The sequence below is a fragment of the Heteronotia binoei genome, chromosome 3 (genome assembly GCF_032191835.1).
Source record: "Heteronotia binoei isolate CCM8104 ecotype False Entrance Well chromosome 3, APGP_CSIRO_Hbin_v1, whole genome shotgun sequence".
NCBI classification, from domain to species: domain Eukaryota; kingdom Metazoa; phylum Chordata; class Lepidosauria; order Squamata; family Gekkonidae; genus Heteronotia; species Heteronotia binoei.
The window spans coordinates 195,052,777-195,069,400 of NC_083225.1; the positions used below are offsets into that span (position 1 = coordinate 195,052,777).

The 16,624-nt window shown below is 49.5% G+C and overlaps 1 protein-coding gene across 1 annotated transcript in view; it reads right to left on the bottom strand.

The window, feature by feature from the left end:
- LOC132568871 (arf-GAP with Rho-GAP domain, ANK repeat and PH domain-containing protein 1-like) overlaps positions 1 to 16,624 on the bottom strand; it is a 164,996-nt gene that overhangs the window by 36,906 nt on the left and 111,466 nt on the right. The window contains exons 13-16 of the mRNA XM_060235057.1: positions 16,269 to 16,463; positions 13,299 to 13,475; positions 5,624 to 5,710; positions 1,188 to 1,256 (exon numbers count right to left, since the gene is read on the bottom strand). Coding sequence (XP_060091040.1) covers positions 1,188 to 1,256; positions 5,624 to 5,710; positions 13,299 to 13,475; positions 16,269 to 16,463 — 528 coding nt within the window. The remainder of the gene's footprint in view (positions 1 to 1,187; positions 1,257 to 5,623; positions 5,711 to 13,298; positions 13,476 to 16,268; positions 16,464 to 16,624) is intronic.

Below are 16,624 nucleotides of genomic sequence, written 5' to 3' on the forward strand. Positions count from 1 at the left end.
TCATTTGACCGACCTCAGAAGGATGGAAGGCTGAGTCAACCTCGGGCTGTCTACCTGAATCCAGCTTCCGCCGGAATCAAACTCAGGTCGTGAGCAGAGAGTTCAGATCACAGTACTGCTGCTCCACCACTCTGCCGTGAAAACGTGAAAGCAACGTCACCCCAGAGTCGGAAACGACTGGTGCTTGCACAGAGGACCTTTCCTTTCCTTTCCACTACATTATTAGAATGCCTTGGTATCAGTCAACAGTGTTACAGCTTTTGGAAAAGGCGAGGGCTGGGGAAACGGAAAGAGGAAGACAACTGCAAGGAGCAAGCAATTTGGAGAGCTTTCACAACCAGGAAAGGTAAGAACATTTGGGGCTTAGAAGACATGTACACATGACGTTGCCCTCTAATAGAAGGTCACGAGAACTCGTGGGCACTCCGTGAAACTGCGGAGCAGTCGGGTTAGAACGGATAAAAGGAAGCCCTTCTTCACTGAAAGGGTGATCAACACGTGGATTAATTCACTGCCACAGGAGGTGGCGGTGGCTACAAGCATAGCCAGTTTTAAGAAGAGACTGGATAAGCATATGGAGCAGAGGTCCATCAGTGACAAACAATTTCCTTCCCCTCCCCACAACAGACACCCTGTGAAAAAGAAGATGAAGGAGATATTGGATTTATATCCCGCCCTCCACTCCGAAGAGTCTCTGAGCGGCTCACAATCTCCTTTCCCTTCCTCCCCCACAACAGACACCCTGTGAGGTGGGTGGGGCTGAGAGGGCTCTCACAGCAGCTGCCCTTTCAAGGACAACCTCTGCCAGAGCTATGGCTGACCCAAGACCATTCCAGCAGGTGCAAGTGGAGGAGTGGGGAATCAATCCCGGTTCTCCCGGATAAGAGTCCACACACTTAACCACTACACCAAAGTGGCTCTCTTATAATCACCTTCTCTTCCTCCCCCACAACAGACACCCTGTGAGCTGGGTGGGGCTGAGAGAGCTCTGACAGAAGCTGCCCTTTCAAGGACAACTCCTAAGAGAGCTGTGGCTGATCCAAGGCCATTCCAGCTGCTGCAAGTGGAGGAGTGGGGGAATCAAACCCGGTACTCCCAGATAAGAGTCCGCGCACTTCACTACTACACAAACTGGCTCTCAGGGGAACTGGCTCTCACTACACCAAACGGAGCACGCAGACATCCACCTTAATGTGCTGCTCGGCTTCTGTCTTCTTCTCCTCCAGGTAGACCGTGCAGATGAAGTCACCAGCTTGCTAGAAGGAGACAGGGATTTGGAAGAAGGAAATGGGGTTAAAGGTCTCAGGGAAGGTGCTCAGACTCCCCATACTTCACACCCCCAAAATCTTGTTAGTCTCTGAGGAGCTACCGGATTCGAATCCAGGGCTTAAGGAAGCCGCTGATTCCAACTCTGCAGGGACGCCCCAAACAAATCCTTCCACAGTGGCTACTAGCCTCAGGGTATAGAGGCTAGTGGCTACTAGCCTCGTCTGGGGCAGCGATGCTCTGTATTCTTGGTACTTGGGGCGAGGCACAGGGGGAGGGCTTGTAGTGTCCTGGTCCCAGGTTTTTTGCCCACTGTTGGACTGGAAGGGCCACTGGCCTGATCCAACGTGGCTTCTCTTATGTTCTTATGTCTGGGCCAGTGATGCTCTGTATTCTTGGTGCTTGAGGGGGGCCACAGTGGGAGGGCTTCTAGTGTCCTGGCCCCACTGATGGACATTCTGATGGCACTTGGGGGTTTTTGGCCACTGTGTGACACAGAGCGTTGGATTGGATGGGCCATTGGCCTGATCCAACATAGCTTCTCTCATGTTCCTATTTCTGGGGCAGTGATGCTCTATATTCTTGGTGCTTGTGGGGAGGCAACAGTGAGAGGGCTTCTAGTGTCCTGGCCACACTGATGGATCTTCCGATGGCACTTGGTGTTTTGGCCACTGTGTGACACAGAGTGTTGGACTGGATGGGCCATTGGCCTGATCCAACAGGGCTTCTCTTATGTTCTTATGCCTGGGACAGTGATGCTTTGTATCCTTGGTACTTGGGGCGGGGGGCACAGTGGGAGGGCTTCTAGTGTCCTGGCCCCACTGATGGACTGTCAGGCTGACATGGACCTTCTGATGGCACTTGGATTTTTGGCCACTGCGCAACACAGAGTGTTGGACTGGAGGGGCCACTGTCCTGATCCAACATGGCTTCTCTTATGTGACACAAAGTGTTGGACTGGAGGGGCCATTGGCCTGATCCAACAGGGCTTCTCTTATGTTCTTATGTTGGACGGATGGGCCACTGGCCTGATCCAACATGGCTTCTCTTATGTCCGGGGCAGTGATACTCTTTATTCTTGGTGCTTGGGGGGGGCAACAGTGGGAGGGTTTCTGGTGTCCTGGCCCCACTGATGGACCCCCTGATGGCACCTAGGTTGTTTGGCCCCTGTGTGACACAGAGTGTTGGACTGGAGGGGCCACTGGCCTGATCTAACATGGCTTCTCTTATGTTCTTATGTGACACAGAGTGTTGGACTGGAGGGGCCACTGGCCTGATCCAACATGGCTTCTCTTATGTTCTTATGTGACACAGAGTGTTGGACTGGAGGGGCCACTGGCCTGATCCAACAGGGCTTCTCTTATGTTCTTATGTGACACAGAGTGTTGGACTGGAGGGGCCACTGGCCTGATCCAACAGGGCTTGTCTTATGTTCTTATGTGACACAGAGTGTTGGACTGGAGGGGCCATTGGCCTGATCCAACAGGGCTTCTCTTATGTGACACAGAGTGTTGGACTGGAGGGGCCATTGGCCTGATCCAACAGGGCTCATCTTAGGTTGTTATGTTCAAGCATAGACAACTTCAAGAGGGGATTGGATAAGCATGTGGAGCAGAGGTCCATCAGTGGCTATTAACCACAAGGATGTATAGAAGGAACTCTCTGTCTGGGACAGTGATGCTCTGTATTCTTGGTGCTTGGGAGGGCACAGTGGGATGGTTTCTAGTGTTCTGGCCCCACTGATGGACCTCCTGATGGCATTTGTTTTTTTGGGCCACTGTGTGACCCAGAATGTTGGAATGGGTGGGCCATTGGCCTGATCCAACATGGCTTCTCTTATGTTCTTATGAGTCCTTCCAGATGCACCTCAGAGCTAAGCTGCGCATTTGGATTTCCTCAGAAATTTCTGGAATGGGGTCAGCCTGAACATTGGCGGTTGGCTGCCCCTGAATTTGACAATTCTCTCAAAATCCTGACATTGCCTGTGAGGAAGAGTAGGTTTTTATACCTAGCTTTCCTCTACCTTAAGCAGTCTCAAAGCAGCTTACAATTGGCTTCCCTTCCTCTCCTCACTACAGGCCCCTTGTGAAGCAGGCGGGACTGAGAGAGATTCTGAGAGAACTTGTGACTGATCGAAGGTCACTCAGCTGGCTGCACATGGAGGAGGAGTGGGGAATCAAATCCAGTCCTCCAGATTAGTGTCTGCCGGTCTTAACCACTACGCCATGCTGGTCCTTAGGTTTTGTACCCGCGGGGGCAGCTGGAGGCCAGTGTTCCGTCTAAGCTGAGTTAGCATGAGCTAGCTCACAGTTCTTTAGCCTCTGGCTCACGTATTTTGGTCTTCGCTCAGGAAAAAATAGCCCAAGAGCAAACTAATTTATGCAGGAGCTAGAAATGTGAAGGCCCGGGAAAAAATGCAAAATTCGGGAGAAAACCAGAGGGTTTTTCCAAAGTTTTCTTTGGGGTGTTTTTTTTGTTGTTGAAAAATTGGAAAAATAGAAAAAAAAGAAAAGAAATTGATTATGGAACGTTTTATTTTAGGAAAGGAAAGGTCCCCTGTGCAAGCACCACTCGTTTCCGACTCTGGGGTGACGTTGCTTTCACAATGTTTTCATAGCAGACTTTTTACGGGCTGGTTTGCCACTGCCTTCCCCGGTCGTCTACGTTTTCCCCCCAGCAAGCTGGGGACTCATTTGACTGGCCTCGGAAGGATGGAAGTCTGAGTCAACCTGGAGCCGGCTACCTGAACCAGCTTCCGCTGGGATCGAACTCAGGTCGTGAGCAGAGAGTTCAGACCACAGTACTGCAGTACTGCTGCTTTACCACTCTGCGGCACAGGGCATGCTGAATAAAATATTTTAAGACAAGGTGTTCAAATATTTTCCAAATCGTTTCTAAAAAATAGGCATGGCATCAGATTATTCTGATTTCTGTGCACTGAGGACAAGCAAGTCCTAGGTCACGTCCATTCACTGAAACTTAGTCCTCCACTCCCTTCTATACACTTCCCCCCTCTTTAATTCTTTTTATGAGAATGAGTTTTTAAATTTTTACTTAATACTGTGGAGAGGAAATATGAATAATTGTTACTTTTGGACTTTTAAAAATTGTTTTGTGGACGGGTTTTTTGTCTGTTCCACATAAACTAGTAAACAGTTCCGGAGATCGTTGCTCCATTTGTTACAATTACAAATAAATATTATTTTAAAAGTACATTCTGTTTGTAACAATTGTTTGGAGACGCTATATTTTTTAATATGATAGCTGCGATAATTTCATGCCAAGGAGAATTGTCCATACTCATATTTTATGTTCCTAAAGTAATAGAATGACTTTCATGCCAAGTAAAATCGTCCATAGTCACGTTTTTATGTTCCTAAAGTAACAGAATGACTTTCAGTCTGGAAAAGAAAAAAGAAATGCTACTGTAGCATTTTTTTTCTTCAATTTTTCCAAAAATTTGCTACCCACCCACCCACCCACCCCCAAAAAATGGGGAAAAAATGGGTTCTTTTCTGAGCTTCAAAATTTCCAGAAATTTTACATCTCTAGCAGGAGCTCACTAAGAAGAATTTCTGCTCACAGAAGACACCACAGCTTAGAACAGGGGTGGGGACCATATGGATATTTATAACATCATTCCCGGGCCATAAAAAATTACCAACTTAAAAAGCAGCGCTCCGCCGAGGGAGAATGATTCAGGCCAGCAAAATGAATGCAAATAATTGTTTTTCTATTTGAAGTCATGTGGGGAGAGCCTAATCTGGCCCACACACACACACATGGCCCGTCGCTCTAGGCAAATGCGTAAATCCAGGGCTTTTTTGTAGAAAAAGCCCAGCAGGAACTCAGTAGCATATTAGACCATATCCCTTAATATTAGCATATTAGGTCATACACTTATTAGCTTACTAGGCCACACCATATGGGAAAAACAAGTGCAAACTGAACGGTGACAGTAACTTTTCCAGGCCCTGCAGCAATTCTGGCCAGCCAGCCAGGCCCCAGGGAGGCTGCCGCACAGTACATCTGGGCCCTGTGATCCCTGCCTGGCCCTGGGGAGGCTGCTGCACTGCGCGGCTGGGCCCCACGATCCTCGCTGGCCAGCCAGGCCCCAGGGAGGCTGCCACGTGGCTCGGTTTGGCCCAACAATCCCCGAGGGCCACACCAAGTGACCTCGAGGGCCACATACGGCCCTCGGGACGGAGGTCCCCCACCCCTGGCTTAGAGGGAGCATTGCTGGAAATGTGCCCAATCCAAGCACAACGGCCGAGTTCTCAGCATCTGCACGGAGGGGCATGAGCCCTGGCCTGCCTGGCGTGGAGGATCCGGTTCTTGCTTCCGAAAGCTGGCCTACCTGCGCCCCACTGGAGGAGCCCGCGATCCGCATCCTCATAATGGCCGCGATTTCCTCTTGCTGCCGCCTCATCTCTTCCTCATCTACCTGTTGGGAAACAGAATGTCAAAGAGCTCACCCGACAGGGAAGGCCACGAAGAGCCACGTTGGACCGCACTGAGAGCACAGTTGCCAACCTCCTCGGAGACCTCCCACAATTGCCACTGATCTGCAGACTAAAACAACCTCACATTTATTTTAGAAGGGTCACCGTCAGAGCTCCCTCCTTCAGGCCATTCCAGAAGCTGCAAGTGGAGGAGGGGGGAATCAAACCCGGTTCTCCCAGAGAAAAGAGCTATGGCTGACCCAAGGCCACTCCAGCAGCTGCAAGTGGAGGAGTGGGGAATCAAACCTGGTTCTCCCAGATAAGAGAGCTCTGGCTGACCCAAGGCCATTCCAGCAGGTGCAAGTGGAGGAGTGGGGAATCAAACCCGGTTCTCCCAGAGAAGAGAGCTATGGCTGACCCAAGGCCATTCCAGCAGCTGCAAGGGGAGGAGTGGAGAATCAAACCCGGTTCTCCCAGATAAGAGAGCTCTGGCTGACCCAAGGCCATTCCAGCAGGTGCAAGTGGAGGAGTGGGGAATCAAACCCGGTTCTCCCAGATAAGAGAGCTATGGCTGACCCAAGGCCATTCCAGCAGCTGCAAGGGGAGGAGGGCGGAATCAAACCCGGTTCTCCCAGATAAGAGAGCTCTGGCTGACCCAAGGCCATTCCAGCAGCTGCAAGTGGAGGAGAGGGGAATCCAACCTGGTTCTCCCAGATAAGAGAGCTCTGGCTGACCCAAGGCCATTCCAGCAGCTGCAGGTGGAGGAGTGGGGAATCCAACCCTGTTCTCTCAGATAAGAGTTTGCACCCTTAACCACGACACCAAACTGGCTCTCAAAGAGGAAGAGTCCAGCAGCACCTTCAAGGCTAACAAAATCGGTGGCCTCAGGGGAGGAGCTTTCGTGAGCCGCGGCTAGAATGGGAGTCCTTCTCTCCTTGTATCTCAAGGGGGATGGATTTCCATTCGAAAGGTGGTGCCGTCCAGGGGCACAGATCGAGATGGGCGGCTCAGTCTGCAGCAGCAGAAAAGAGCCAGAGTCCAGGAGCCCCTTAAAAGCCAACAACATTTGTGGAGAGGCTGGAATCCTGTTAGCCTTTAAGGTGCTCCCCGACTCTGGCTTTCTTCTACCGCTTTATTTAAAACACGGGTGGCCAAACTGTGGCTCGAAATTGTAAGATGTCGATGATGATGCTGGATTTATATCCCGCCTTGCACTCTGAATCTCAGAGTCTCAGAGCGGCTTGCAATCTCCTTCCCCCACAGCAGACACCCTGTGAGGTGGGTGGGGCCGAGAGAGCTCTCCTTGAAGCTGCCCTTTCAAGGACAGCTCTGCGAGAGCTATGGCTGACCCAAGGCCATTCCAGCAGCTGCAGGTGGAAAAGAAGAAGATGTCGATGATGATATTGGATTTACATCCCGCCTTCCACTCTGAATCTCAGAGCGGCTTACACACGCTCTTTCACGCATAGCGTGTGGCTCTCGAAGCCCCCGCTACCCCATTGGCCAGCTTGGAGAAGGCGTTTCTCTCTTTAAACCACTTCGCCAAGCCAGCCAGCGGCTTGGAGAATGCATCTAAAGTTCCTTTCTTGGAACCTCCCCTTTCCCCATCTGTTTGCCTGCCCTGCCTTCCCTCCTTCCTGTCCTGTGGCTCTCCAGCATCTGACGTTCATGTCTTGTGGCTCTCCAGCATCTGTTTATTCTATGTGGCTCTTACGTTAAGGAAGTTTGGCCATCCCTCATTTAAAATATTTCCCCCACTTCTCCAGGAGATAATGGCTGCTTCGGAAAGTGGACTGTGTGGCACTATGCTCGACTGAGGTCCCTCCCCTCATGAAACTCTCTACCCCCATATCTCCAGGTTTTTTCCCAGGCTCAAGGCTAGTCTACACAGCACAGTCTCCATCATGGAGCATGTGGGGCGGTAAAGAGGAGTGTACCTATGAGCATGTGCAGAGTCTTTTCACCAACAAACAAGTCACCACAGTGGGTCGTTTATCGGCACATCCAAGACTGGTCAGATTCAGAGAACTGCTGCCCCTCCCTCCCTCCTATCCCACACCCCAACTCAGCTCCACTTTCCAATAATCTTAAACGCTTTTGGGTGCTACTTCAGACACATATGCTTAGCTAGGATTCCCAGAGGCCCTGGACATACAAGCAGAGCTTAACCACACCTTCCCTCCTGCCCCCTGGCTCCCTCTCCAACTGCACCCTGACTTCCCCTCCAACTGTACCCTGGCCACGTGGGATCTCCCTCCAGCTGCTCCCTGGCTGCCCTGGCTTCCCCTCCAGCTACACCCTGGCCATGTGGGATCTCCCTCCAGCTGCTCCCTGGCTGCCCAGACTCCTTCTCCAGTTGCACCCTGGTTTCCCCTCCAACTGCACCCTGGCCATATGGGATCTCCCTCCAGCTGCTCCCTGGCTGCCCTGGCTTCCCCTCCATCTGCACCCTGGCCGCGTGGGATCTCCCTCCAGCTGCTCCCTGGCTGCCCAGACTCCTTCTCCAGTTGCACCCTGGCTTCCCCTCTGTGGAGAAACGCCATCTTAGTCAATGTTGGTGCTTCTTTGGGAAGGAACTTGAAACTGCTAAGCAGGCTTCGGCCTAGCCTTCCCCTCACTCCCCCCCTCCATTCCAGAGCCAAACCAACAACTCTAGGGGGAAAGTCTCCTAGAGAGGCAGGAAGTTCTTTTGTTCTTGGCATGTGCTAGGCAGGAAGGGAGGTCAGTTCTCAGCTGGAGCTCGAAGGAAGAGGTTGCCAGTGGGAGAACGAGTCCTGCCTGTGCATGCGGCCTATTCAAAAGAGAATGAGGCCTCCAGGCAGTAAGACAAAGTAAGTCATCCAAAAGGGCAGGGCATGTTTAGATCAGGGCCAGCAGGATGCGTTTATAATCAACTTTTCTTTGTTATGCTGTGTGCTGTGCTGTGCTAATTTTTTAAATGCAACTGTTTTTGTTTTGTTTTTCTTTTCCTATCTTTTTCTCTTGTAGATAAATAGTTTTTCTGTTTTAAATGCTGGCAGTCAATCTCTGTACCACATAGATCCCCAAACCGCTTTAGACCACGCTGTTTTATAAAGGGGGCCCCGGGCAAGGGGGAAGGCATACAGTCGGATAAGGTGCCAATCCTCCAGGGGTGCCCCAAAGAAGTGCTGAGGTCTCTGTGAAACCCAAGTGCAGGGTGGCAGAGGACCTTGAGGCCTAGCCTCATAGCTGGAGAGGGGGATTGGGAGTCCTGTTCCTCTCAATCTGAACCCCTAGACTGAGCAGGTGGTGGCAGCGAGCCCAAGGGGCAGGAGGAGAAATAGCTCCCTCTAGGAGTTGGCGACTCAATAGGGAGCTGACGGGACCGGGTCTGAAGGCAGAATCGGGCCGGTTCCGCCACACTTGGCGGCAGCGGAGGGATGAGAACAAACAGAGAACTTGATTGGCCAGGCATTTTTGTTTTTTGATACGTGCAAGCACCCAGAGGAAGCAACAGAGGTTTTGTTTTATTTTCGGGTCAACTGGAATAGGGAAAGTTTAGTTAGTTAGGATAGAGCGTGCTAAGAGGCGGGAAATCCTGAAGATGACAAAGCCACAGCTCCAGGAAGAGTGTGCAAAGCACAAGCTGGAGTGTGACAACATGACTGTAGTAGATATGAAAGACCTCCTGTTGGAGTATCATCAGCATGCAGGGGCACTTGCAAAAGTGGCCCCCACCCAGTCAGAAGTAATCTTGCGGCTACAGTTGGAACTGGCAAGAATACGTACCAAGGCGTACCAAGAGCGCAGACAGGAGGAAAGAGAGAAGGAGGAAAGACGAGCTGAGATCCGCAGACGGGAGAAGGAAGAGCAACATCGCCATGAGCTTGAGGTGCTACGTCTGGAAGCTGAACTAAGCAAAAAGATCAAAGTCACCCCCAAAGACTTTGCAGTGTACAAAGAGGGAGAAGACCCCTCCATATACCTCTCCAACTTTGAGAAGGCAGCCAAACAGTGGGGGATTGCAGAGGAAGACTATATGTCTTACCTCTGTAGCAACCTGACTGGAGAGCTTTCAGCCATCTATTACAGCATGCCTATGGAAGATGGGGGGATAACTTTTGCGGCCTATAAAGCCACTGTATTTAAAAGGTTTAAACTGGGGCCAGACCACTCCCGAAAGCAGTTCAGGGGTTTAGCTCCACAAGAATGTAAGTCCTATTCTGAAGTTGGGGTAATGAAGGAGCAAACAGTTCCAGTGTTATTGGGCCGGGATTTGTTGGTTGGCCAGTACTCTATCAATGCTGTAACCCGCAGCCAAACCCTCAGAGGAAAGTGGGAGGAGGAAGGCAACGTTAGGGAAGCCACCTCACCACCAACCAGGGAGGGGGAAATAGCCCAGGTTACTGAGGACGAAGAGAGGGCAGTCACCCAGGAGGGGGAGGACCAGCCCGTCTCAAGCCCTGGAGTAGGGTGTTCCCAAGGGGAAGAGGGGTGTAGCTTTCCCCAAGTGCAGCAAGAGGCTGTAGATGTTCCTAGCGAGGAAAGGGACCTGTCTAGCATAAAGGATGTGCATGCTGAAGAGACCGAGGTGGAGAGTGGAGATTTCACAGGAGGTTCTGAGAGCAGCAAGGCTAATGTGGGCTCAGAGGAGCACATAGCTGAAGGCTTGGGGGGACGGGAGCGGTTCCAGAAGGGGGTCCGGAGCGGCCTTAGGTTGGAACCGGTTCACCAAGTAGCTGTGGATCAGGAAGTGGGATCGTCCGAGACTCTCTCGGAACAGGTTGTCTTGAAGCAGGGCAGACAGGAGTCCTGGGAAGCTGTGGGACCTTCCAGGCAGGAAGGGGGTCAGTTTGGTAGTGCTGAAAAACCAACCGAGGGGACTGAGAACCCAAGCCAAACCCTCAGGGGAAAGTGGGGGGAGGAAGGCAACTTTAGGGAAGCCACCTCACCACCATCCAGGGAGGGGGAGGACCAGCCTGTCTCAAGCCCTGCAGGAGGGTGTGCCCAATGGGAAGAGGGGTGCCAATTTCCGCAAGGGCAGCAGTATGCTGTGGAGCCTTCCAGGCAGGAAGGAGCTCAGTTGGCTGACACTGAAAAACCAACTGAGGGGGCGGAGAACCCAGATCAAACTTTGGCTGAGTGTTCTGGAAACAGTGGGACTAGGGGTGGCTTGAAGGAACAGATGATAGGAAGTCTGGGGGAGCCAGAAATGTTCCTGTCTGAGGTTCAAAGTGACCCTAGGCTGGAACCACTGCGTGAGGTGGCAAGGGACCAGAAAGTGGAGTTCGCAGAAGCTGAGACAGGGGATAGGGTGATGGATTTCCTGCCACTTCATGCTGGTGAACGGAAAGTGGAATGGGAGGGACCCCATATGATTGTGGATGACCTGGACGAGGCTACTTATGTGGTGGCTATGGAGAAGACGGGAAAGGCAGTTAAAGTGGTGCAGGTGAATATGCCACAGCCATTCTCTGCAAGGTCCATAGTGTTGCATATAGGTAGGAAGGAAGGAGACAAAAAGAAGCTGGGACAGCAATTGTTTGGAGCCCTAGAGGTGGTTTTCTGGGAGGTCAGAGTGGACAGAGGGAACATTCCACCAATGAGGGATAAAGAAGCAACTGTGTGGGAACTGGGCAGTTTCCAACCTCATATGTGGGGCCAGGGATTTCCTCCTTTGATGGGCCACTCACCCCAGCAACAGCAGCAACGGAGGGAGAGCACCAAACTCCAGAGGTGGTCCTGGGAGATGGAGGAGTACAATATGAAGATCGAGCACATTGCTGGACGCCACAATGTGATCGCAGACTTTCTGTCCAGAAAGGATGGTGATGCTTAAGATGTCAGCCTTCATGTATTGGAGAAATACCTGAATGTTTGTGTAATATTTTGGTTAATGGGTTTCTCCTTGTTTGATTGGATTCTGCTACGGGTTCACCTCTGTAGGAGGCAACCCCTCCGGCTCAGAATTTAAGGAGGGGGAAGTGTGGAGAAATGCCATCTTAGTCAATGTTGGTGCTTCTTTGGGAAGGAACTTGAAACTGCTAAGCAGGCTTCGGCCTAGCCTTCCCCTCACTCCCCCCCTCCCTTCCAGAGCCAAACCAACAACTCTAGGGGGAAAGTCTCCTAGAGAGGCAGGAAGTTCTTTTGTTCTTGGCATGTGCTAGGCAGGAAGGGAGGTCAGTTCTCAGCTGGAGCTCGAAGGAAGAGGTTGCCAGTGGGAGAGCTCCTGCCTGTGCATGCGGCCTATTCAAAAGAGAATGAGGCCTCCAGGCAGTAAGACAAAGTAAGTCATCCAAAAGGGCAGGGCATGTTTAGATCAGGGCCAGCAGGATGCGTTTATAATCAACTTTTCTTTGTTATGCTGTGCTGTGCTAATTTTTTAAATGCAACTGTTTTTGTTTTGTTTTTCTTTTCCTATCTTTTTCTCTTGTAGATAAATAGTTTTTCTGTTTTAAATGCTGGCAGTCAATCTCTGTACCACATAGATCCCCAAACCACTTTAGACCACGCTGTTTTATAAAGGGGGCCCCAGGCAAGGGGGAAGGCATGCAGTCGGATAAGGTGCCAGTCCTCCAGGGGTGCCCCAAAGAAGTGCTGAGGTCTCTGTGAAACCCAAGTGCAGGGTGGCAGAGGACCTTGAGGCCTAGCCTCATAGCTGGAGAGGGGGATTGGGAGTCCTGTTCCTCTCATTCTGAACCCCTAGACTGAGCAGGTGGTGGCAGCGAGCCCAAGGGGCAGGAGGAGAAATAGCTCCCTCCAGGAGTTGGCGACTCAATAGGGAGCTGATGGGACCAGGTCTGAAGGCAGAATCGGGCCGGTTCCGCCACACCCTCCAACTGCACCCTGGCCATATGGGATCTCCCTCCAGCTGCTCCCTGGCTGCCCTGGCTTCCCCTCCAGCTGCACCCTGGCCATGTGAGATCTCCCTCCAGCGGCTCCCTGGCTGTCCAGACTCCTTCTCCATTTGCACCCTGGCTTCCCCTCCAACTGCACCCTGGCCACGTGGAATCTCCCTCCAGCGGCTCCCTGGCTGCCCAGACTCCTTCTCCAGTTGCACCCTGGCTTCCCCTCCAACTGCACCTTGGCCACGTGAGATCTCTCTCCAACTGCTCCCTGGCTGCCCAGACTCCTCCAGTTCCACCCTGGCATCCCCTCCAACTGCATCCTGGCCATGTGGGATCTCCCTCCAGCTGCTCCCTGGCTGCCCAGACTCCTTCTCCAGTTGCACCCTGGCTTCCCCTCCAACTGCACCCTGGCCATATGGGATCTCTCTCCAGCTGCTCCCTGGCTGCCCTGGCTTCCCCTCCAGCTGCACCCTGGCCATGTGGGATCTCCCTCCAGCGGCTCCCTGGCTGTCCAGACTCCTTCTCCATTTGCACCCTGGCTTCCCCTCCAATTGCACCCTGGCCACGTGAGATCTCTCTCCAACTGCTCCCTGGCTGCCCAGACTCCTCCAGTTGCACCCTGGCTTCCCCTCCAACTGCATACTGGCCACGTGGGATCTCCCTCCAGCAGCTCCCTGGCTGTCCAGGCTCCCCTTTGGCTGCTTGTGTTTCCCTTCATCACAGCACCCCTTCTTTGTTCTCACAGATGAAAATCAAGGCCTTTCCCATTTCCCAAACATACACTGAATATGTCCACGTAGTACCGGATGAGATCCTCCACCACTCGTCCTGCCTTGTAGTCTTTGCCATCCGTCTGGAAGAGCGTTGGCCCGAAGACGATGGCCAGGTTGTGCGTGTTCATCTGGTTCTCATCAGAGAAGCGCTGGATGCTGCAAGGAAGCAGAATACCTTTGGACCACTGCGGGACCACCGTTTTTGCCAACAGGAAGAGCTTTCCAAAGGGAGGTCCACTAAGGACAACAACAAGGCGCAGATTTCGTTGATGTCCTTTTAGTGGCTTGAAAATATAGACGTTCCAATATTACTGTAATGCAACTGAAATTTACATTGCATTTAGGGTTGCCAGCTTCCAGGTGGGGCCTCGGGATCTCCTGCTTTTACAACTGATCTCCCGCTGGCAGAGATCAGCTCCCCTGGAGGAAATGCAGTCTGGATTTACATTTACTATCTACTGCAGACTGCCAGTAAAATGTACAATATATGTACACTGTAATTACTACACACACACACACACATGCAGACATTTATTTTGCAAAAGTTTTAATTGAACCTTTTTTCCACTGATGTCTTTTTTGAAAATTTTATTTATTTATTAGAAAGATTAAACGTTAGTCTCATAGTTGTGGGTGGGCAGAATTGCGTAGATTTTGTGAAGAACATAAAGAATTTGCACCATGATGGATTACAAATTATTATCTTGGAATGTAAGTGGACTAAATTCACCACAAAAAAGAAAGGCAACGTTTCATTGGATTAAAAAACAAAATTACAAATTACAAATTTTTATGGAATAAGCAATTGGGACTAGAATTTCATTCATTGGCCGAACAGAAGAAAAGGGGAGTGATTTTTTATATCAAACAAGAATTGGACCCGAAATTAGTGTTTAAAAATAAAGATGGAAGATTTGTAGCGGTAGAAATAATATTAAATGCAAAAAAAACATTGTTATTGGGACTGTATGCACCAAATGGAGCAAAGGATGCTTTTTTTAAAAGACGTTATACAACAATTTGATGAAGTGACATATGATCAAGTTTTGATAATGGGGGACTTTAATGGAACAATTAAGAATACACTGGATAGGTCTGGGGGGGAAAAAATAATAAGGAAGAAAAATTGCCAAAGTCTTTTTTTGAATTGGTGAAACAAGAACACCTGGAAGATATATGGAGAAAATTTAATCCTGAAGTGTGGGACTATACTTTTTCAGCAAGACATAATACTTTTTCCAGAATTGACATGTTATGGGGCACTAAGGATTTAGGCCTTATAACAAAGAAAATGGAGATTTTACCTAAAATAGGAGCTGATCATAACCCAATAATGTGGATTACAAAATTGTCTAAAAAGTTGAGAAGATGGAGATTAAATGAAGATTTACTACAGAATAAAGAAATAGTGACATCTCTAGAAAACGAAACTAAAGCTTTCTTCCAAATAAACGATAAAGACGATATAGAATTTCAGACGGTATGGGATGCTTATAAAGCAGTAATGAGAGGAATATTGATTACATTGAATAATAAAGACAAGAGGGCAAAAGAAAAACAGATGCTGGACATTCAAACTGAAATAAAGAAAAAAGAAGGGAAACAGAGAAAAAGGCCAGGGAAAAAGAAAATAATGAGGGAGATTACAATATTACAAATGCAAATGAGACATTTGTTAAATAAAGAACTGGAATGGAATCTGAAAAGATTACAGCAGAAATCTTTTGAGGGAGCAAATAAACCTGGAAAATATTTGGCCTGGCAACTGAAGAAAAAGAGAGTAAGCAAAATTATTAATAAAATTGTGGTTGATGGAAGAGAGGTGGTAGATCAAGAAGGAATAAAAAGAGAATTCTTTAAGTATTATGCTAAATTATTTAAGGGTGTTAAAATAAAGAAAGAAAAGATGGAAGCGTTTTTACAAAATATTAAAATAGCACCCTTAACAGAAAATACGGAAAAAGTTTTGAATGATCCAATTGAAAAAATAGAAATTGAAGCAGCAATTAATGCAATGAAAAATGGAAAGGCACCTGGGCCAGATGGATATACAGCTAAATTTTTTAAAACCTTCATACAGGAGTTAATACCGAAACTTCAGAAATTGATGGACATGATAAGAATAAAAGGGAAAATACCAAATACACGGAAGGAAGCTGTTATTTCGTTGATTCCAAAAGAAGATAGAGATGTCATGAATGTAAAAAATTATAGACCAATCTCACTATTAAATAATGATTATAAAATATATACAAGAATCTTGGCAGAAAGGTTTAAACAATATTTGACAAATTTTATAAAAGAGGATCAAGCGGGGTTTCTCCCCAAAAGGCAAATAAGAGACAATATTAGAACTGTTGTAAATATATTGTAGAATATTATGAAAGACATCCAGAAAAGGAAGTAGCATTATACTTTGCGGATGCAGAGAAAGCATTTGATAATTTAAATTGGGACTTTACGTTTGCAGTAATGGAGAAAATGGAGTTGGGGAAAAACTTTATAAGGATGATAAAAGCAATATACACTGAACAACGCGCAAGGCTATGTATAAATGCAGATCTTACAGAAGATATGATAATTAGCAAAGGTACAAGACAAGGCTGTCCGCTTTCCCCACTGTTGTTTATAATGACTGTTGAAATCTTACTGATGCAAATCTAAGAAAACAAAGAAATAGAAAGATTAAAAGTAAAAGGATTTACTTATAAATATAGAGCATTTGCAGATGATATGATGTTTATAAATGAAAATTCTATACAAGTAACACCTTTGTTGTTAGCTAAAATACAAGAATATGGAGAATTGGCGGGACTTTATATTAATAAAGAAAAATCAAAATTTCTATGTAAAAATATGCAAGTAAATAAACTAGGGTTCCCAAATCCCCCGCCTGGGCGGGAGAACCCCGATCTGGAGCCTCCTCCCCCCGCTCCCCAAAACTTTGGAAAGCGGGGGGGAATGGCGGCCCTTCCCACCTGCCCGAAACAAGACGGGTTGGCTGCTGCCGAGGTGCTGCGCCGGCGCCCGGCGGGGTGGGCTGGAGCTCGGCGCTTCTTTGACACGAGGCTCCTGGTAGCCCTGCGGCTGCGCAGCTTCCCTTCTTGTCTCAGCCCGGGCAAGAGGTCGGTTCCTCTGGCTTGGCGTTCATCCGCGGTGGGTGGCAGGCGCCGCTGAGGGGAGAGCGAGTCGGGTGCTGTGGCTCTTTTCCTCAGCCCTGCTTGGGCCTCCTTCGGCGGCGATGGCGGCGGGGCAGCCTGGGAGGCGGGGCCGGCGGCGGGAGGGAGGGAGGCGGCGGGGAAGGCTCCTTCATCCGGGTGGCGGCTGAGGCGCG